The sequence below is a fragment of the Dreissena polymorpha genome, chromosome 4 (genome assembly GCF_020536995.1).
Source record: "Dreissena polymorpha isolate Duluth1 chromosome 4, UMN_Dpol_1.0, whole genome shotgun sequence".
NCBI lineage: Eukaryota > Metazoa > Mollusca > Bivalvia > Myida > Dreissenidae > Dreissena > Dreissena polymorpha.
In genome coordinates this window covers 64,385,032-64,409,208 of record NC_068358.1, presented here as the reverse complement: position 1 = coordinate 64,409,208, position 24,177 = coordinate 64,385,032, and the positions used below count along the sequence as shown (strand labels likewise).

Genomic DNA, 24,177 nt, shown 5'->3' with positions numbered 1-24,177 from the left:
AAATTGTAATTAAATTGAATGCGTTTTAATTCCCTTTTATTATTGTTTGATTTGAGTTACAATGCTATGACGTTAAATTTTATTTACACTTAAATGTATTCTGAATATTGCTGGGCCAAGTGTGAGGTTGAGCGCTCTATAACCGGTTTAAACCCCCAATGCTTTGCATCGACCGTTCCAAGGCGGTGACCCCAGCTTTATTCATATTTTGTGTTTATGTTGGTTTGTATTGTGCTGTATTGTGCTGTTTTGTACTGTTTGGGCAATCGGTCACTTGCCTTAAATAAAGGACCAACTAATTGTTTTAAATGAGAATTCAATACTGCTCCAGCAGCTGGAGTTTCACTTCTTTGTATTGAAAGAAGACAATGAGTACTCAACGGCTCTATCATTCTACGGTTCCTCGATTGGCTTAGCCCCCTTTACTAGCCATTGAAGCTTCCAACAAACGTTCAAGAACGTTGGGCAGCCAAAGCCAACGATAACAAGAAGAAACATATCGTTAGTTTCCCTCGATTCACTGCCTTCGTGGAATTCATAAGAGACCAGGCTACTATATGAAAATAACTAATATTGATAAAGGCACCTGATATGTACATTTACGCAAAACAAAACACTGCGTAAGTTTTCATTATTTTATAAGAATTATAGAGCTACAATTCATATTCTAAAGATAAAAACATAGTTACATAAATTTGACATACGCTTTTGTGGTCACTCACATTTTGGGTTTATTTCGACCTCCTAATTTGAAGTGTATAACATTTTTGAAACATATTTGAAATATATATTTAATTTTATATACAATTTCATATCATTAAGCTTGAATGTTCATTTTTCTTCAAAAGATACCCTCCATTCTGGTCTCAGACAGTTAAAGGCTATATTCTTTTCCTTTAATTATTTCCATACGAATTCATCATCAAAACTACATGTTGTTCTATCTATAGCTTACCAGATATCTAATATATTGTAAAATGCCCCACTGGCTATATATTTCTTTGTAATGTATTATATGTGGAATGATGGGCATATTGCCTTTTTTTCCTGAATATATATGGCCTCAAAATATGTTCATAAACTTGTATTAGCACAAATGACGCTTTCTTATTATACAGTCCATGCATAAAAAATATGTAACAAACCAATACATTTAATATAAAAAAATACAGGAACAAGTTATTACTTTGTTACATTTAAATTTCCATCAGATTTTTTTTTTCAGAATTTATCAACACTATTTATTGCAGACTTGTTAAACCCGATTTATTGTCAATTTATTGCGTATAGGATTTGTACTTTAGTCCAATTTATTGCCAGTTTATTGACCGTATTTATTGACAATTCATATACCCTATTTATTGACAATTCATTTATCATGTATGAATAAATTATTCACAATTTATTGCCGATTTATTGATACAATTTTTTGCCAATTTATTGCATATCTATTAGCTCATTTGCATGTGATTTGCATTGGCAATAACTATGCAATAAATAGCTTATTTATTGACTATTAGTTAACCATATTTATTCTCAATTTTTTTGGTTTGGGAAAAGGCAAGATAAGTAATTATTCCACCAAGGCCTCCCTATTTTTCTTTTCTTATTAGATGTTCTACCATCAACAGTAATAGACTTAAATGGAACTTTACAATACATTCTTGCTTAATATTATGACATATATCTGCATATGCAGTATCTACATCGTTTATTGCTTGTAAACTCTGTTCTAGTTTAAAAATACACTGGTGAATACTATTTATAATATTATCTAAACACATAACATTTTCAGGAATACACTTTAAATCAAATTTATCATAAGTAACATTGTTCTCTTCATTTCTGAACGGAAGTTCTACAAAGTTTTCACACAAACTCCCCAACGGCACAGTCCACGATAATACCGAGTGATCCGGAATAGACACGGCCGACAAATCATTCACAGTATTTATTTATGCAATAAGCTCACTGGACCTTTTGACAGTGAAATTAGAAAATCTATGCAAATACGCGTGTTGAACCAAACGATAGTCCACTACAGAACATCCCTTTGTAGAAACAGATGTAACATTATTGTTTTCACTATTTCTACCATATAAGACACACATGTTACTGTCAATGAGAAAATCAATAAGACAATCGCCATACATATTTGACTTATAATCAACAAAATGTCTTTCTGGTAAGTTATCTACTCCAACAGTGAAATCAAATTTATCACCAATACGATTTTTTAAATCACCACATATGAATAGTAAACCATCTGTCTGGAACATATAGATACCAGCTTAAAGATTGTCATAAAAATCTTAAACACCAGTCTGTCTAGACGAGTTAATCGGTGGAAAGTAGCATACACAGGCATAAAATGTATCATTTGAAATTTTACTAACAAATACTTATATAAAAAATGTTAAGCAACTCATCTTTAATAAGAAAACCTACACCCCCAGATCCCGAACGTGCATTAACATGAATATTTTTCCTATTATTTCCGACCAGGAGTAGCTTGATAAATGTATTACATCATTATTAAAAAAGGTGAGATTCAGCAAAACCTAAAATATCAAAATCGAGATAAAAAGCACATTGTTCCATAACATACAAATTATCACTATTTTGTACAGTACTCCTACCATAAACGTTACACAAACCTATTTTGGCCTATCTACTTTGTTGCCAACGTCCACGTTGCGGGTTACCGCGACCTCTGGCTTGACCTCTTCCCCTTGGGCTCTGACCGCGTTGCCCACCATTGTTTCCACCACGTCTAGCTGACCACGAAGTGCCAGCATTGTAAGTACTATCTCTATCACCGCGGTTGTAATTATTATAAGCACCAATTTTGGTACCAAAATTATTATTTCTGTGCCCGTCATTTGTGAACTATTATCGCGATTATCAGTATGACTATGGTCTTTATGAAACACGCGATTACCTCTTACCGAGAGGCTTCCACCTCTGTTAATTGCCTGCATAACAGCACGAAGGTTTGTTGCAATATGTGACAACAAGACTGTCAAAAATGTATTAGATAGTCAAAAATTTAGTCAATTGATTGGAACATAATATAACATCAGTGATATAATACAGATTAAAATTCTAATAAAACCATTCTAATACAATACAATTTTGTCTTTGTAAACACAACACACAAACTAGTGACAAGAACAATTGCAAGTACCGATATGACTTCAAACTTTCCCCATGTCCAAACATGTGTGTTTTTATGTATGTGCATTTTATTGTAAATACAATTAACATTTGTATACACTTTTTCGTCATCGGCTTATGCAGTCTTTCAAACTGTTCCCAAACGCGTTTTGGGAAGCATTTGTGTCCTTTGGAAAATCTAAAACCGGTGAATTTTGCAGAAGTTTACTTACTTCCTTCGGTAGAAAGCAAACTGGAATATCTTTCACGCACACAATTACAGTAACAGGTCGATTCGTGGTAATGGCTTCAATGATAGCAATGTTTATTTCAAACCTACACAATTTGTTCTTAAGAGAATATCTACTTAGAAAAAAAATAGTTGTTCTGCTCGAGCTTATTGCTTCGACGATATCCAGAGCATTGATATCACCAAGTGGAAAGTCGCGGTCTCGAATATTAAGCCGCAGGTTGGATTCAACTTCAAGCTTTGTGTGTATAGTCCTTACAACTAAACTGGTCTCATGATCGTCATAGGCTAAATACGCATCATACTGAAACATGTCGTGTCGTGCATCCATAGTAATATCTCGACGTTTCACGACATTGTAGTACCAATAGACAATATGCCAGCGGTACCTAAATATAATTGCCGAAATATTGATGACGACTTAGACTGAGATAATTGCTGTAAGTGATATAATTAAGGATAAATAAGTATAGCACTGAGCGACTAGAGCATCAGTTGAACTTAGAGATATACTAGCATTATTATAGTTGCAATTATAAAAGTGCTTTCCTGTTACAGAAACGTTTGTTGTTAATAGCCATCTCAAGAGTTATCGCAATCACACGCACATTTATTGTCCTGCAAGTTAACAATTACTGCATGTGCCGATGTCATGTCAGACAGATATACTCGAACGGGTTCAGAAAAAGTTTGAAGACGATTATTTCTCAAATCCAGGACAGACAAATTTCTTAAATTATGTAAATTAATATCAAAGATGTCAAGGTAATTTTCCAAAAGATCGATTTTTTGGCAACTGACGCATTGAGAGAAAAGTGAACTTGTTAAACGGTCAATTCTATTTTTTGACATATTAATGGTTTTTAGATGTTTTAGAGGAATAAACATGTTGACTGCTTTGTCAGATCCTAATTCGAAACTAATGATATTATCTTGTATTTCCAGGTATTTTAAAGATGGCGTACCTCTAAATACTGATTCTGACAATGTTTCAATAAAATTGCTCGATATATTAAGAAACGTCAAAGACAATAAAGATGGCAGTTTCATTTCTGTGTTGATATAATTACAGGAAAAGTCAATATATTCTATAACATTTTCAGAGTATCCAAAGTTTAAAGCATTTATTAAAGATTTCGTGCCGGTAAATATAAATTTCTTTAGGTTTAAATTGGAACCATTTAAATATTATATCGTTCTGCGACTGGATTTTTCTACAGGGAAATGTATAATATTCTTAAACCGAAATTGATTTCCGAAATCTAGCACTTCATTGCTAGGGTCAGTCCATACAAGTGAATCAACAAATAACCCATAAAAAAGAAAGTTTCGTTTTACACTCAATACTTTGAGAGTGGAGTATTTTGAAAAAAGTGGAATGTTAAAATCTATTATTTAAATAGAGTTTGAATCCATATACAATTCCGTTAAATTAAGCTGATTAATGTAAAAAAATATTTCATTATCTAATCTATTAACTTCCTGATAAGCGTTTGATACTAAGTTCATTTTCGGTATTTTAATATTATTATCCATTAAAGCTTTCGCAACAGGACCTAACACGTGCTGCATTGCCAAGTGATAATTCTTTGAAATATCCAGGTATCGCAATGATTTCAGACGTGGAAGAGCTACCGGCGAAATGGATGACATGTTACAATGCCTCATGGAGAGATTTTGAAGATGCAGCAAACCATGAAATATATTTCATCATCTTCAACGTTAAATGCACATCCATAAGGTGGCCCTTTTAGTATCAAGGTGGACAAACGCGTATTAAGAAAATGGTCATAAAATTTCATCTTTCTGAATCGTCGATGTCCGCCCGTTAAGCCTGGAAGCATCGCCTGTAAACACATTTCCATGCATGACAAGCAGACGAAGATTTATCAAAGAATCAAATGTTCCTTCAGGAATACCTGTTTGCAACGTAATCATAATGTTGTTGTTTATATATAAATCTGTATGATTTGTAAGGTCCCTAAATGCATCCTCGGCTATTTGCCGTATTTTATTATAAGACAGCTTCCGGACTTTCAATAGTGTCAAGCCACGAAAATTGCCATAGGTGACATTTGAAATATCATTACTTGTGTAATCAAGGTCAACAGTTTTTCGACTAATATCATCGAACGCATTTGTGAGACCTTTATCAGTGCAATCCACGTACAGACGCTCATTATATTGTGAGCATGTACAGATGGAGCAGTAGTTAGGTGTTTCAGGTCCCACCATATGCTTACGTACTGCATCCTTCTTCCATGTCATTCAATCTAACCAATGGGTGTCTGTAGTATCATCCATGATGTCTTCATACACGGGAAGATTTTCGTTCACAGACGCTCCAACCATGTGCCGACTGTTTGCTCTCAGAGATAGCATTTGATTGGTGAGAACGAAAACAACCACTTTATATAAAGTCATTTTATAGCGTTCACAGGTAACGGATAATTATAACATAATATACATTTTTGTAGATTAGAAATGTATTGCAGATAACTATTCAATAAAGATTATAAACTCCAGTTGACAAAATACGAATCAAGAAGATGAATTGTCGTTCTGACTTTAACAATAAAACGTATTTCTATAATCTATGCTCTTTTGAGCGTTGTGATATTATTATTACTGGCCATGAAATTATAAATCAAAACTGTTGTATCAATCGTGTTTAATAATATGGATTTGAAACTGGAACTAAGGATTTTTTTTCAAGTATGTTTATACTGTCAAATCGCTTAAATAATAAACCTTTGTAGAAACTATAACAATCTTAAAAACTTACACTCACGTAAATTTCCGTAAAAGGTTTCTTGTGTTCTGCTTTATAATAAACAATCAGAGAAATTGTTAAACAGTTCCTATAACGTTCGTTTTTCACACAAGAGCTCGGCCTTCTATCAGATTTTTCGACAGCATCTTAATGGCCACTTTTGACAGGAACAATCAACTTCACAAGTACTTTATTTAACTTCTGCGTTTTATAAATTGATTTAACCTACCATTGATTGAATGGTTAACACGTTTCAGTCCGAGTGTCGAGTTTCGCAGTTCATCATTACGTTTTCATTTAACACGTTTGAATGTTTATTGATGAACACATTCTTACAGATGTGCACTAGCATGCGTCAGTGTATCCTTTAAATTTGAACGCCTGTATCTGCCATGTTTTGAACGCATTATACCAATAATTAAAAAAGTTGTGAACCGACCTGTTCAACAATAAACATAAAGAAGGTAAGATATAATATGCATTTGCTGGTGTATTTTGATAACAATTCAAATGTTTGGTATAGAAAACTTAATTATCGTTATAACATGTGTACGGTTCAAACTTATTGGAAATAAATGTTTCATATATCCAAAGTGATTTATCCGAAACGAAAAACTACAAAACATAAAAAAACAGTTTTCCACACGAAGGCCAATTTCACGATATTAAAAGGGTTTGTCTTGTTAGAAAGTAAGTCGGGAATCGTGTATAAACTTATTCCCAATAATGTCGACTTTATTTTGTCTTCTAGTTTGTATAATAAACGCAGTAAATGTTAACCTGGCGATGCAATGACTGAATATATTTCTATTTAAATAAATAATTCTTATAGCTCCGAAAATCATGCCCTACGTGCGGGATAAAAGTAAATTTATTTCGATGATTTACTTATTAAGAACTATGCGTAGATAACAGTTCGTTTTCAAAATACGCTTTAACAATAAATTTAGCCAGTTTTCGTGGACATAAAGACGTTAGTATATTCAGTTTATTAATAAAATTGTGGTTCGTAAGCTCAGATGATATATCTGCCAAGTGTATGCGCCGTAAATCATTGTATCACATTCAAACAGAAAGTTGTACCTGTCTTCAGAGATTATGTTAATATCTGTAGATGTGAGACTCGTGCCGTTTGATTTATGATGTATGTATGCACTGTTTACAACCTGTGTAAATTGGGAACATCTGTACTAAGTTTTCTTTATTCGGCAAAATTACTTCCTGAAAAATAAGTGTTATGTTAAGATAATCATCATTCCACAAACGTTTTCACATAATGGACATTGTGAAAATAATAGCAAAGAGTATGGGAGCTCCGTCTGAAACCGAATACTAACGATATATCAAGTCGGAAAAATGTTAGAAGCTAAACCAGGGCTTACATCCGAATACGAAGTCCGTGGTGTCTTTCAAGAATAGCAATAGTACACCAAATATAATATTTGAACATCACTTTGGTACTAGATAATTATGATGTAAAGATAAAGATGCACGATGAGATTTGTGTGCCTGTGCACATTAGAATTCAATGATTAACCGATGCATCATAATTTTCAGTGATAAAGTGGGTCAATTATTGTTCTTAAAGGAATTGATTATACTAAGTTTATCCAATGTTTCTACTAAAAAAAGCGCACACACACAATTCAAACACAAAATGGTAAAGTGTCATCGTGTAAAATATTTCTGAAAAAAGGTGCGGGGTTCAAACCCAGTTTATTATCAATTTGTTCTTAAGAGCTATTTTAGACTTTACCAAATGTTATATATTTACTTCTCATGCATGTTGAGATTATTTGAAGTTGCTTACAAGTCCCTTTAAAGTTAACAACTTCTGAATTGTTCGTTTGACGAATTCGTTTAGAGTGTATTGAGCAATACATCGTGGTACGACGTTTACATTTAGGTCATGATCATCATGTATTGCGAAATGTTGCATTAAATTACAATTTATTGTGAAATGACACTCATCCTTTGACAATTACATAAAGTTTTCTTGGCGGGTTTTATTTCGAAAATGGATGTATTTTATCGCACGTATGTCAACAACTCGTGTATAAATATACAAGTAAACACTCTACAGAAGTAAAGAACCTATTCTATTTATAAAATTAATATGTATTTACACTAAGTTTTCAAAATATTATTATTGGTTATATCAAAACTGCTAATCCCTTCATATGACTTATTATAATAATATTGATATACATATAGTTCGAAATAAAAAAATAGCGTTTTGGAAGCAAACACTAAAACAATTTTGTAATTGCTCTTAAGTTCACATTTAAATTCAATTCGAACCTGAATGTAGTGTCATTGTATTAGTTTAAACATATTTATTTCTTTTGGCAAACACAGTGTACATCAAGTAATTTACAAAACAATCAGTGTAAGAAAAGGATTGAAACGAAAGAAATAAATCTTATATAGTTTCTCTCCTTGCAGTAATAGTTACGCAATATATGGGTGTATTATAAGACTAGATAGCAGTGGATATGCCAGAAATAAGAGCTATACGCGATAAATCTGAAAAATAAAAAGTGTTGAAAGAGAAATATGGGGATGAAGGACTGTTTATGCAAGAGATCGTACATGAGGTTGCAGCAATTTGTGACTGGGTCAGTATCAGATTGTTATGAAAAGCGCCTGGATTCTTTAATATATTGTTGTACACATTTAAATATTTTGGAGTTTTCCTTTTCGTCGAGGTGCGAACATCCAAAGAGTAGTGTATCGAGTTCCACATCACTAGTTATACCGGTTATGATGTTAATAAATTCAGTGCGAATGTGGTTATATTTCGGACATAGGAAAAAAAAGTGGTTAGTAGTTTCAATAGCACCACAAGAGCAAAGAGGCGACGAGATAATGTTTTTCGCAAAAAGGTGATCATTTAGCGCACTTGATTTGGTTCTTAACCGCGTGTGAGTTAGTTGGAGATAGCGTTTACCTACATAATAATACGCCGGAGTTTTAACTAAGGTTCTGTTTAACTTGGATTTAAAGATGTTTAGCGATTCACTATTTTTAACCTCGTCTGGTAATGTGTTCCACTTTCGTATTACTGCGGGAACGAATGAATTATAATAAAGGGTTGATCTACATTCGGTAGTGCGTAAATCATTTGCATTTCGAAGATTATACCTCGCAATAGATCCTACCTGTTGGGGTACCAGATCGGATAAGTATTGAGGACTTAGAGAGTTTTGCATTTTGTAAAATAATATGAGTTTATGTTTATCGCGTCGATCTTGCAGCGGTTCCCAGTTAATTTCGTGTTGCAAATCATTTAGGGACACTAATTTGGTTGCTCCACAGGCAATTCGCGCTGCTTCGTTTTGAATTTTATCCAGTTCATATTTTTCTTCTTGTGTGCAATTATCCCAGATAACATCTGAATATTCGATAAGTGGGCGAATAAAGGACGTATAAATGATTTCTAAAGATTTTCGGTCAAGCTTAAATTTTAGTTTGCGCATAATATTGATTCTACCCCATGCTTTATCAGTTATATATTTAAGATGTATGTGCCATTTACAATCCTTCGACAGGAAGACTCCTAGATGCTTGTGGGAACTAACACCAGGTATTTGTGTAGCGAGCATTGTGAAGTTGTATTGATTAGGTTGTTGCTTTCTGGAGAATGTAAGTGATTCTGATTTAGATGGATTAAATAGAACATGCCATTTTAAAGCCCAGTTAGAAATTTTATTGATATCATTTTGTAATATTGCATTTGAATGGTTGGGCTCGTCTATAATAATGTACAGGGATGTGTCGTCAGCGAATAGACGGATGCTACTTTGGATATCATTTACAATATCGTTTATGAAGATTAAAAATAGGAGGGGCCCAAGTATAGAGCCCTGGGGAACCCCGGCCTCTAGTAAAGCCCAATTAGAGACGGCGCCTGGAATGACTACTCGTTGGCGTCTACCATTAAGATAATTTTGAATCCAAGATAGCAGCTTACCGCGGATGCCATAGGCATGGAGTTTAAGTAATAGACCCTGGTGCCATACTTTGTCAAAGGCTTTGCTTATGTCAAAGAAGACAGCTTTGACCTCTAATCCATTGTCAAGGGCTTTGCAAAACGTATCATATATATAAGTGAGCTGGTTGGTGGTTGAGTCCCCCGGCAGAAAACCGGACTGGAATGGGGTAAGAATTTTGTTACTTACAAGATGATTGTACACATGTTTAAATATTATTTTTTCAAAGACTTTTTCCATCGTGTTAAGTAGAGAAATTGGTCGGTAGTTACTCACTTCTTTAGGATCACCTTTTTTAAGTACTGCAGTGACATTAGCTTCTTTCCAACAGCTTGGCATTATACATTTGTTAAGTGAGAAGTTAAAAAAATCACATAAAGGAGTGGATAATTCAGCTCGACATTCCTTTAAAATATGGTTACTTATGCCGTCAGGTCCTGATGCTTTGTCAACAGAAAGAGACTTAAGGATGTCATGGACATCAGAAGGTGAAATAATAAAAGTTTCTAAAGAGTTAGTAATTGGAGCATAAGTGAGCTCTGGTGTACCTACGTTATCAATGTTAATAATTGATTGACTTTGAAAGAATGTATTTAAAATGTTCGCCTTTTCAAAACAATCAGTCACGGTGGAGTTGTCCAATGGGTTAATAATATGAGAGTTCATGTTATTATTAGGTTTATTGATAAAGGACTTAAGTATTTTCCACCAGTTCTTAGGTGTGTCATTATTTTCTTTAAGTTTATCGCTTAGACTGTCGTAGTACTGATTTTTCGCTTGGCGAATAAAATATATTGTCTGGTTTCTGATTGTTCGAAACTTGGACCAATGATAATCACTTTTTTTAGTTTTTGCAATACGGTAAGCCCGTTTGCGTTTTCTAATCATTCGACGTATATGTGTATTTAGCCATGGAGCATTACGCGGTTTGATTTTTATAACCCTGTTTGGGATACAAAGTTTGGCATTACGAATAATAGTGTCGGTGATATTAGTACAATATGTGTCAGTATCCAAACTTGAAATTGTATTCCAATTAAGTGAAGAAAACGTTTCACGTAGCAAATCGTAGTTACCATCCTCATAGCTCCATATATGACGCTCGTATACGTTCGCATTTGGCTTTTTATATTTAAAAAGACCATATATAGGACAATGATAGCGTTGTTGTTGATCAAGAAAGGGATCACCAACACCTGACAATACCAAGCTGTTGGGGTTTGTTAATAGCAATAGGTCAAGAATTGACGAGGATCTTTCCGTAAAATGCGTAGGTTCATTGATAACTTGAACAAGATTGTATTCTAGGCACCAGGAGTCAAGCTTTCTTACTAGTATTGGTTGACTATTATTCATATTGAAGTCACCGGTTATAATGATGTCAGATATACCAGTTTCGATTGCCAAACCAATCGAGTCGTCAATTAAGTTGGTATATGATGCATCCGCGTTTGGTGGTCTATAAAATATTCCAAATAAAACACGCTTCATACTCAGCAAGTGGAGCTCAATCCAAATGCACTCTAACGTAATCGGTTCGAGGTCAACTCTGCGTTTATAATGGATACAATCTTTAACATAAAGCATAACCCCACCATGGCTATCATGTATTCGATCTTTGCGTTCGGGACATTGGTAAGAAGGGATAAGGAGTTCATCAGTTTCGATAGAGTTGTTAAGCCACGTCTCAGAAAAGGATAATATATCGAAATTTGAAAGTTCTGCTGTAAGAATTTCTATTTTGTTCCGTATACTCTGGACATTGTATTGCAAGAAGGAAAGGTTATTGGGCATTGCTGATAAGCAGTTTAGTGAATTGTACTCCGTTATATTGGAATCAAGAGAGCTAATCGATACAGGGCCTGGGTTCAATTCGATATCCCCAGAAAGCAACATGATAGCATAAATCCATGTAAATAAGACGACTGTAATTAAGACGAGAATAGATCTAATTACGAACAGTGAGTTAGAAACGTAACGTTTACCAACTATGGCGCGTGTATATGGCCATCGGATACACCGGCAAAGTTGAGATTGGCCTTTGATGTTTCGTAGAGACGACTCTAGAGCAATTTCATTTGTATGTATAGACATAAGAACTAGCACATTTAACGATGCAAAGAACAATCCGACTGACGTGTATCTTGATAAAATACTATAAGTATCCATCACTACACAATACAAACTGTGAGTGCTCTTTGTCACGAATTGCTACAATCCTATGGGCATCAACAAATCCTTCATCATGAAATAACACAGAACAGTAAACAATGCAAATAAAGATAACAAAGAAAAGGGTTATGGGTAGATAGATACAAGGAAATACAACAGAAAAATAAACAATGGAAGCAAAGAAAACAAAACAAAGCATTATGAGTAGATAGATAAATAGGTAGGGCATTATGCGAGAAAGTCGGTCATATGATACGATTCACATGTGCTGTATATTCTAACAAGATGTGATTGTGGAACACAATGTCCCACTATATGACGTTTGACCTTGAAGGATGACCTTGACCTTGACCCTTCACCACTCAAAATGTGCAGCTCCATGAGATACACATGCATTTCAAATATACAATTGCTAGCTTCATAATTGCAGAATTGACATTACATGTGCAATTTTGACCCATATATTTGACCTTGAAGGATGAACTTGACCTTGACCTTTCACCACTCAAAATGAGCAGCTTCATGAGATACACATGCATGCCAAATATCAAGTTGCTATCTTCAATATTGCAAAAGTATTCATAAAATAAGCGATTAGGGCCACATATATTTGACCTCTGACCATGAAAGATGACCTTGACCTTTCACGTCATTGTATTGATTGCAGTAAAATTACTAATATACATACAGAATTGACAACATAAGCTAACATACGAGCACATTTCAATCCCCAGTTCAATCCCTTGTTCTGCATATCCGTATAATTTACAATACGTTAGTTCATGTAGAATGAATTAATTTTCTGTCGTACATACGTTTTCAGTAATGGTATGGAGGATCAGTATGTAAGAAATATATAATATCATGCTAACACAATAATTAAAATTAATTGAGAATGAGTGAATGATAGAGTGATTAAGTGTATGAGTCCATGAATGAATTACTGTATTAACACATATTTAGTGAATTAAATACTGCATGCGTGGAATAATGGATGGATGGATGGATGGATGGATGGATGGATGGATGGATGGATGGATGGATGGATGGATGGATGGACGGACAGACAGACGACGGACAAAGACCGATCACAAAAGCTCACCTGAGCAATCAGGTTAGCTAAATAAAAATAGCTGCGCTATTATATCATTGGAAGGTACATATTTTGTTAGCACTAACTTAATCTTGAGAGCTCTTTCGGGAACTTTAAATATGTTGTTTAATTACAAAAGAATAGGTTATTGAATATGCACATTTATTCATATTATTAAATATACAAGAGGGCCTGAAAGGCCCAAAGTCGCTCACCCGAGATAAAAAGAAATGACCTGTTCTTTGCAGCCAAATATATCAATGGAACAAATGTTCTAACCAAGTTTCATTTAGAATAAACATGGCGGCCATGTTTTTCAACAGACCTGAACCATTTATTATCTCGTCCAAGATATGATTGGGACAAATCTTTCTGACAAAGTTTAATGAAGATTCGACAATAAATGTGGCCTCTACAGTGTTAACAAGGCAAATATTCAAGACGCACAACGGAAAACAGACAATTGACAAAAGGTGATCACAAAAGTTCACTATGAGCAAAACATATTATGCTCATAAAGATTATCACCATGTTTGAAGATGATATTATTGAAATTAATTGAGTAAACTAAATCAAGATATGATAACAACATTTGTACTCAGCAAGTGTCATTCAGATTCAGATTGATTGAACTTAAAATGTGACTAAAAGTATTCACAATTTTTCAATATAAACAACTGTAGACATACAAAAAACTACCAACCCCCTGAGAGCCTTGTTTTTAAACAAACATTAACTATTTTAAGATTCACCTTGCAATTATATTTCCAATAAAAAAATCAATAAATCCGTTTTTTAACACAAATCTTTGATAATCACAAAAAAATTCAGACCTCATCAATAAACTGTACCTCAAATAGCTATCTTTTCTTATCTATGGTGGCACACATTAAAGAAATAGCTCAACAAGGTATCAAGTTGCTGATCCAAAAATAGAACAATAATATTCACTCAGATATGTGTATTGATTTGTGCTCAGGCAGCTGATAAGGGTCAGTTGGAGTAATTAAGTGTGCATTCATGATTGGAATTCAAACAATTCAAGCTAAGAACAGTCTTTTTCGCCCTTAAGAAATTTTCTGCGAAAGAAATATTACTACATTTAACTTTGAGAATACTTAACTAGAGTGTAAACAAGGTTTAACTTTAGCCATAAAAGAAAACATGCCCTGCCCCCTGGTGGCCATGTTTTTCAACCAACCCAAACCATTTTCAAACTTGTCCAAGATATAATTAGGATGAATCTTCTGACAAAGTTTCACAAGAGTTCCGCGGTCGGAGATGACCGCATTGAAGCCGGATTTTTGATTTAAATGACAGGAAAGTACCTTTCGTGTTTTTGTCAATGCAATACTTAAATTACTGAAATATTGTTCAAAGGTCAAAATGAAATGTAAGTACTTTTCAAGGCATGAGCAAACCTTGTGTTATGTTTTGAATGCATGCATATACATGAACAACAATAACATTTAAGGTCACAGTGACCTTGACCTTAGAATGAATGACCTTGAAATGACCAGTGGTCATCTAAGTGTGCTTGCAAACCTTCATGTCAAGTTTGAAGACTCTATGTCCAAGCATACCAAAGTTATAACAATTTTAACATTTTAACATTTATGGTCACAGTGACCTTGACCTTCAAATGAATGACATTGAAATGACCAGTGGTCATCTTCTAGTACTGGCCAATCTTTATTTCAAGTTTGAAGACTCTAGGTACAAGCATACCAAAGTTATAACATGAAAAAAGAACTTTAACATTTTTACATTCAAGGTCACAGTGACCTTGACCTTCAAATGAATGACCTTGAAATGTCCAGTGGTTACTTACTAGTTCTGGCCAACCTTCATGTCAAGTTTCAAGACTCTAGGTCCAAGCATACCAAAGTTATAACAACTTTAACATTTTTACATTCAAGGTCACAGTGACCTTGACCTTCAAATGAATGACCTTGAAATGTCCAGTGGTTACTTACTAGTTCTGGCCAACCTTCATGTCAAGTTTCAAGACTCTAGGTCCAAGCATACCAAAGTTATAACAACTTTAACATTTTTATATTGAAGGTCACAGTGACCTTCACCTTCAAATGAATGACCTTGAAATGAGCAGTGGTCATCTGTTAATCCTGGCCAACCTTCATGTCAAGTTTGAAGACTCTAGGTCCAAGCATACCAAAGTTATACCATGAAATAAGAACTTTAACATTTTTACATTCAAGGTCACAGTGACCTTGACCTTCAAATGAATGACCTTGAAATGACCAGTGGTTACTAACTAGTTATGGCCAACCTTCATGTCAAGTTTCAAGACTCTAGGTCCAAGCATACCAAAGTTATAAGAACTTTAACATTTTTTATATTGAAGGTCACAGTGACCTTGACCTTCAAATGAATGACCTTGAAATGACCAGTGGTCATCTGTTAATCCTGGCCAACCTTCATGTCAAGTTTGAAGACTCTAGGTCCAAGCATACCAAAGTTATACCATGAAATAAGAACTTTAACATTTTCGAGCACGCCGCCACCCCGCCCGCCCGCCCGCCCCCCCCGCCCGCCCGACAACATCAATCTATAAGCCGAGATTTTTTCGAAAAAAATCCGGCTAATAATGATCGAAAAATAAATGCGGTCTCTAGAGTGTTAACAAGGTTTTACAAAAGAAATATATAGCCATATAAGGAAAATGCCCCGCCCCCTGGTGGCCATGTTTTCAAGCAATCAGAACCATTTTCATGTCCAAGATATCATTGGTACAAAACTTCTGACCAAGTTTCATGATGATCGCACAACAAATGTGGCCTCTAGAGTGTTAACAAGGTTTTACTAAAGCTATATAAGGAAAAATACCCTGCCCCTTTGGCAGCCAGGTTTTTCAACCAACCAGAACCATTTCAAACTTAACCAAGATTTCATTGGGACGAATCCTCTGACCAAGTTTCATGAAGATCGGACAATAAATGTGGCCTCTAGAGTGTTAACAAGGTTTTACTAAAGCAATATATAGCCATATTAGAAAAAACTGCAACACCCCCTGGTGGCCATATTTTTAAAGCAACCGGAACCATTTTTGAACTTGTCCAAGATATCATTGGGAAAAATCTTCAGACCAAGTTTCACAATGATTGGACAATTAATGTGGCAATTAGAGTGTTAACAAGGTTTTACCATAGCCATATAAGGAAAAATGCCCCACCCCCTGACGGCCATGTTTTTCAACCCACTGGCATAATTTTCGAACTCATCCAAGATATTATTGAGATGAATCTTCTGACCAAGTTTCATGAAGATTGGGCAATAAATGTGGCCTCTATAGTGTTAAAAAGGTTTTACTAAAGCCATATAAAGCAATTTAAGGACAAATGCCCCGCCCCCCTGGCGGCCATGTTTCTCAAGCAACAGTAACCATTTTCGAAATTGTCCAAGATATCATGGAGACAACTCTTCTGATCAAGTTTGATGATGATGGGACAATAAATGTGAACTCTATAGAGTTAACAAGGTTTTACTAAAGCCATAATAGGCAAAATGCCCCTCCTCCCCTTGGGGCCATGTTTTTCAACTAACCGGAACCATTTTCGAACTCCTCCAAGATATCATTGGAACAAATCGTCATACCACATGTCGCCATGAATTGGTGGATTAGTCCTATTTTTTCAGTCGTTCCAGCCTTAAATTTGTGTCATTTCAAGCTCATTTCAGCCTTTTTTGCATGAGTTAACTATTGTATGAATTGAATAAAAATGTTGTTTTCCTTGTGTATAGCAAATGTTTCCTACAATAACTATTTAGAAACTGAAATCAGAACTCTGTTTATTAATTATCTTAAAGTCCCATTTTAAATTCTTTATCAATAGTTTTCAGTCCAACATTGTGCCCCAGAGAAATGTTTGAGTATGAAATTCCGACGTGTTAATTTTCTTAGTCAGAAAATCCGCCCCAGACAAATGTTTAAGAATGAAATTCCGCACGAGTCTTATTTCCGCCCGGAATTGCTAATGAGTTCCGCCTGGAAAAAAATCAAGAGACATGGTCTTTTTGGGGCGGAAATCCATTTCCGCCTCTAGTCCGCCTGGAAACAATAGTTTCCATCCCAATTCTGCCTCATTTCCGTCCCATTTCTGCCCCAAAATTTTGTACCGGAAATTATTGTAATTCATCAGAACTCAATACAAATATTGCCTCTTTTTAGTATTGTTCATATAGTGTTCCTGCTTAACACAAAATCGTTTATTTAGGAGTATTTTCCATACTAGAGTCTGTTAACACGTTTTCACTAGAAATAACATCCCCTGCAATGTCAGTTTTAAGGCTATTAATAGTATGCAAATCTTGAAATTGGAATACCCAATCAGAATCCATGGCTGAACACCCGTCTCTAGATTTGCCACCAATTTCCACCAAATGCCACCGTTTGCCATGTAAAAGTGTGGCAAACGGTGAAAATTTGATGGAAAACGATGGAAAATGGTGAAATGCCATCGTTTTCCACTAATCGATGGAAATCAACAGTGGCATTCGATGTAAAACGGTGGAAATTTGATGGCAAACGATGAAAAATAGGACTTTGTCATTTTTTGAAGTGGAAAATGTACATTTTGAATAGGAGAAAATGGCTCTTAGAAAATTTTGCAAGAAAACCTGAGTGGCAAACGATGGAAAAAAAACTTAGAACATTTTCAAACAAAATGCTCTCTGACAGAACAGAAAACGAAAAACAGTTCTTTTAATTTAAATTGAATGTACATATAATTAAATGACATTTTCCGCAATTCCATGCGGAAAACGAGTAAAAATATGCAAAAATATGCGGAATAATGAAGAAAATATGCGGAATAATGGGGAAAAAGACTGAAATGTGCGGATATTTGATTTTCTATGAGATTGCGGAATTTTATTGCTCAAGAAAATTTGTCTGCATCTTTTTGCGAACATTTGGTTTTTATAGGCGGAAAGTAGATTTTTGTTTGCAAAGCTTGATTTTGTATACGGAAAATACACTTATATGCGGAAAGTTAGGACTAGTTATTTCAGAAGTCAGATGTGTGCGGAAAACACTGTTTGTCATTTTTTTACAAGTATTTTGGCATTAAAAAACAAATCTCAGAGTGCTGTTTTTTGTTGTAAGAGCAGTAGCAGTTGCATTTGTAGTTGTATCAGTGGCGGTGGCGGAAGTAGTGGTATGATGGTAGTAGTAGTAGTAGTAGAAGTATTAGTAGTAGCAGATGCTGTAGCAGCAGTAGTATAGCTAGTAGTAGTAGTGATAGAAGTTGTAGCAGTAGTAGTAGTTGTAAAAGTAGTAGTAGTAATAGTAATAGTTGTTGTTGTAGTTGTAGGAGAAGATGTTGTTGTATCAGTAGCGGTGGTAGTAGAAGAAGTAGTAGTTAAGTAGAAGCAGTGGTAGCAGTAGAAGTAGTCGGCGGTGTCGTCGTTGTCATCATTGTTGTCGTAGTAGTAGCAGCAGCAACAGCAGTACAAGTAGTAGAAGTAGTAGTAGTTGCTGTTGTTATTGTTGTAGTTATTGTTGTAACAGCAGTTTTGTAGTTGTTGTAGTATCTGTGGTGTTGGTGGTGGTGGTGGTAGTGATAGTAGTAGTAGTAGAAGTAGTAATAGTTGTAGTAATAGCAGTAGTAGTTACAAGTAGTAGTAGTAGCAGAAGAAGAAGTAGTAGTAGTAGTAGTAGTAGTAGTAGTAGTAGTAGTAGTAGTAGTAGTAGTAGTAGTAGTAGCAGTAGTAGAAGTAGCAGTAGTAGTAGTAGCAGTAGTAGTAGCAGTAGTAGCAGCAGTAATAGCAGCAGTAGTAGCATCAGTAGTAGCAGCAGTAGTAGCAGCAGTAGTAGCATCAGAAGTAGTAGCAGTAGCAGCAGCAGTAGCAGCAGCAGCAGTTGTTGTTGTTGTTGTAGCAGCAGTAGTAGTTGTTGTAACTTGCAAAGCAATTTCTACAAATTAAAATTTCTTAACCCTGTTCAAGTTACATACACTCTCTCTGAATATCAAACTACAGCCACTACAGCTGAGGTTTACAAACTATCTGATAACCACTGTGTGTTGTTGGCTTAACAGCCTTTTCTGATTGGCTGAATTCAAACACAGATGGTTTTCCTCTTGGTTTGAAATACTGGCCGGTACACATGTTGGAAAATATACAGGTTAAACTTGTTGTTAAAATGAAATTAAATTAATTTCACAAACAGTAGAGATGAGTTATTCCATTACCAACAATTTCTTAAAATAATAATGTATAATTGATATCATTTGGATAGTGACATGAAGTGTTGTTAAAGAGTGATGAATACAGTGTTTCAGCAGTCTGTCTAGGAATAGAACAACAACTGAAGGTTTGTGCTTTTCATAATATTTCTAAATATTCCTTAAAATTAATGCTTCTTATGTCATCATTGTAGACCTTTTTTGGATGTGATATTTATGGCAAATATTAATTTAAATGATGTAATACGAATTTACAATAAGTGCAGTTTGCAGCTTGATTAAGGAAGTAATTAGACCTAATGTGTGGAAATAATCGGAAATTAATAAGGTTGAATGTAGTATTGGAAGTTTATCATGCTAGGGAACTGATGCTTAAAGGGAGTTTTGTGCTGTGCATGATGAGCACTCAATGCTCATTAATGATGTTAATGTTTATATTATTAAATTAATAAATTAAATTTTTAGGTTTCACTGTGCATTTTCATACCAATAGCAATTAGAATTAAACATCATTATAATTGTAGCAATATTAAATTTGTACCAATCATTCCAACAAATTAAGTTAAAATAAAAAGACAATGTGTTAAATATATTTTGTCATAATTGTGTTTAGTTTTAATCTAACCTGAGCAAAAAGTGCTCATTAACTTGGCTGGTGTTCTACAGACTGAGCTATCCCGCAACCTGACACTTTATCTCCTAAATTGACTTATTCAAAAGGTGATATTAGATCAAAATTACATTTATTTGAGTAACCAGCAGGACTTCAATATTAAGGGTAGATGACTACAGATTTATTGATTTCTATGGTTTGTCATACTTTTTTCGACAGCTTGATGGCCGACTTACAGAGCATTAGCAACAGTTTCAGCAGCAACTTCTCCAACAGCAGCAACTTCTCCAACAGCATCAACCACTGCAGCAGCGAAAACAACAACTCCAGCAGCAATCAACCCAGCAGCAGCAACAACCACCCCAGCAACAACAACCGCAGCAAAAACAAATCCAGCAACAACAACCAGATCCTCAACCAGATTGTCAAGACCTGCCTGTCAACAGGACATAATTATGGTGGGTACACAAAAGTAATTATTACAAAAAGTATATAACTTAAAGCTACAGTATGCGGTGGCAAACTGAAGCATTAGTTATTGCTAACTGATCTCAATTCACTAATAACAGATTCAAACAATTTTATCTTTACTCTGTAATTTGTAAAATTATTTTAATGTCTTATTATGTCACAGACACGTGCTGGTAAAAGTACTAATTTTCTCTGAGCAAAAAGGAAATTAAGGAATTCAAACTTGTTATATAAAGTTACAGAATTTAATGTAAACATTTATTTCAGGCCCAGCTGCTATTAGACATCACTGGCATAACAGATGCCAGTAAGGCTGCAAAGAAGTTGTTTCGCCACCTGTAAAGGGAGGAGTGAAATAAAACGAAGGACTGTGAAACACTAGAGTACTTGAAATATTCTGTTTTGTTAAGAGTGTATATATCCATTGTCTTCTTCAAATAATAAATTGTTATACATTATTTCTTTACCAAATTTGTATTTTATTTATCCTTTTTTCAGTTAGGTGACATTCAAACTGAGAATGCAAAGTGCCATCAATATCCGTAAAACAATGACTAATTGTACATCTTGTTCCACCATTTGCCATCGTCTGTGGCAAACGGTGTAAAATATTACACCATTTTCCACTGGATGGCAAACGGTGGCATTTCGTCCAAATACTCCACCGTTTGCCATCGTCTGTGGCAAACGATGTAAAATTTTACATCATTTTCCACTGGATGGCAAACGATGGCATTTTGTTTTAATACTCCACCGTTTGCCATGGTCTGTGGCAAACGATGTAAAATTTTACATCCTTTTCCACTGGATGGCAAACGATGGCATTTTGTTTCAATACTCCACCGTTTGCCATGGTCTGTGAAAAACGATGTAAAATTTTACATCGTTTTCCACTGGATGGCAAACGATGGCATTTTGTTTCAATACTCCACTGTTTGCCAGAAAATGCCACCAAATGCCATCGATGATGTAAATTCTTCTACTGTCCTCTTTTTTGTCACTGTTTTCCACCAATTTTCATCAAATTTGATGTTCCAATACTCCACCGTTTGCCACTCTTTTTTCCATGTAAAACGATGAAAATCGGTGGCAAATCTACAGACGGGCAGTAGAACCTATTTTGAAGATGGCGGTTTGACAGTATAAACACAATTGATTATTTATTATTTTAACAGACGATAAACATATGTAAAAAGCAGCAACAAATATAAAGATCAAAGGTTAATAATTATGTTCAAAATGATTCAGGGTAATAATATATTTATACAATATTTGTGATGTAACAACTTCATGAAAATTACCCCCAACTCAACAAACGTATAGCATAGAGACAAAGTTAGAATCAAGGCATCCATTTTCTTATTGGCTATTATAATAAGATTGAAATAAGGTACCAAAAGGGATGATTCTTACAAACTTGAAAGCAAACCGCCATATGGTGTTACATCATATATTCCACATACTTTGCAAAGCTCTGGGTCTTGCAATTTTAGAAGAGATTTGTCAAGTTTTCACTGCATACATATAAAGACAAGGGACAAAATTGTCACAAAACCAGGTTTTCATTGTGAAAAAAAATCTGATAAAGGGAGACAACTCAAAATGAACTTTTGAAATGAACAAACAAAATTAACCCCCTTTGTAAGTTTGTTTTAAAATAAATCTATTTTTAGTCGTGGCGACCTTGACATTGGAGATATTGACGTGATTCTTTCGTGCGACACACCGTCCCATGATGGTGAACAAATGTGCCAAATGATTTTAAAATCTCATAATGAATGACATAGTTATAGCCCAGACAAGCTCATTTATGGCTATTTTTTACCTTTGAACTCAAAGTGTGACCTTGACCTTGGAGATATTGACGTAATTTTTTCGCGCGACACACCGTCTAATGATGGTTAACAAATGTGCCAAATGATTTTAAAATCTCACAATGAACGACAAAGTTATGGCCCGGACAAGCTTGTTCCGCCTGCCCGCCAGCCCGCCAGCCAGCCAGCCAGCCCGCTCGCATTCGCCAATCTAATAACCAGTTTTTTCCTTCAGAAAACCTGGTTAAAAACAACATATCCCTGGGATGGGGCCAATGTCTGTGCCTTGTTATTCAAAGAAGAATTTTTAAGAGAACTAAATACATTAAAGGGAAACAGATAACCCCAAGGCAAGGCTATAAACCATAGGGGCTTGATTTGGAAAAACTTGTGAGAGGACAACACTACAATGCTATATGCCAAATATAACAGCTTCAAGTCATTTCGAGAATAAGATTTTTAAGTCAATTTGCTATGTAAGTCTATATAAATCATATCATCCCAGGGGTGTTGTCACTTTTGACCCCATGGAGAGTGACTTGAACAAAGTCAGAAGAAGGACAATCAGTCGATGATTAACACCAATTATTACAGCCTTGACACTTTTGGTTTAAAAAATATTTAACTTGTTATTGTTTAATTTATGTTTAGTTTGTGTGCCCTACAACCCTACATATGCAATTGACAGTAATTATTTGAACAACTTTAAAAGGGGTAACCCAATGATCATTCCAAGTGGCTCAGGAGGAGAAGTAATCAGAAATTACAGATAACCCACTCATTACACACCACAGACAACACAGTATCCTAAAAGCTCCCATTAGCACTATGTGCTCAGATTAGCTAAACAAGAGTGGTAACAAGGTTTTCATAAACTAGAATTTGTTACCTACATTTCACCATTGGAGCCCCTTATTAAAACTCTGCCGAGACAATATCAAGATAAACATTCTGACCGAGTTCCATAAAGATTGAGCAAACAATTTGGCATTTAAAATGATTAAATTATTAAAACAAGATCAAAGTTGATGACTCATGACACACAAAGTAGAAAACATTTTTTCATTGTTTGATTGCAAATTCATACACTATCTGTCGATGTCTAACACTTTTTCAAGGGGATTGTAGCTTCCACATGAACTGATTTCACTATCTGTCACAAATGATTCAGCCTGACCACAGCGATCAATGTAGAAATGTTCTTCCTGAATATCAACCAGCCACTTGTAGAGTTTGTAGCCACAAGCCAAAGTCTGACATAGTAAGGTGAAAGCTTGAAGCCAACATGATATCTGTAAAGCAAAAAAGAATAAATGAATAAACTCTCAATTACAAAAATACTTCCCTTTCTTAATTCCCACCAGTCGACTATACAGCTTGCAGCAACAAGTCAAAGTCTGTCACAGTCTGCCGTCAAGTTAAACAAGAGCTTGTCACAGTAGTTCCAAATCCTCGCCCAAATGTGTTTGCTTGTATGACAACATTTTTTTTAGAGAGAAGAATAATATTTGTAAAACATGACACGTGTGTCATCAAGTATAATTCAAGGATTAATTAGTTATATAGTGTTGGAGTTATGCTGTAGAGAATAAAATAACTGGAAATGAAAGAAAGGGAGGTAATTTAAAAAGAAGACT

The 24,177-nt window shown here is 34.9% G+C and overlaps 2 protein-coding genes and 1 long non-coding RNA gene across 3 annotated transcripts in view; 1 reads left to right on the top strand and 2 right to left on the bottom strand.

Annotated features, from left to right (window-relative positions):
* Positions 1 to 14,183: 14,183 nt before the first annotated feature.
* On the bottom strand, positions 14,184 to 15,946 carry LOC127876316 (uncharacterized). The gene is made up of 2 exons (XR_008047788.1): positions 15,073 to 15,946; positions 14,184 to 14,927 (listed from the first exon to the last, which is right to left on the bottom strand). It is a non-coding gene; the product is annotated as an uncharacterized LOC127876316 (long non-coding RNA).
* A 3,262-nt stretch (positions 15,947 to 19,208) lies between these two features.
* On the top strand, positions 19,209 to 21,184 carry LOC127876301 (uncharacterized transmembrane protein DDB_G0285607-like). The gene is made up of 3 exons (XM_052421432.1): positions 19,209 to 19,770; positions 20,475 to 20,713; positions 20,994 to 21,184. The coding sequence occupies exons 2-3, from the start codon at positions 20,479 to 20,481 to the stop codon at positions 21,035 to 21,037; spliced, it is 279 nt and encodes a 92-aa protein (XP_052277392.1). The 5' UTR covers positions 19,209 to 19,770; positions 20,475 to 20,478; the 3' UTR covers positions 21,038 to 21,184.
* A 694-nt stretch (positions 21,185 to 21,878) lies between these two features.
* LOC127876293 (transmembrane protein 179-like) overlaps positions 21,879 to 24,177 on the bottom strand; it is a 35,067-nt gene continuing 32,768 nt past the window's right edge. Inside the window, exon 5 of the mRNA XM_052421421.1 lies at positions 21,879 to 23,832. Coding sequence (XP_052277381.1) covers positions 23,629 to 23,832 — 204 coding nt within the window. The 3' untranslated portion in view covers positions 21,879 to 23,628. The remainder of the gene's footprint in view (positions 23,833 to 24,177) is intronic.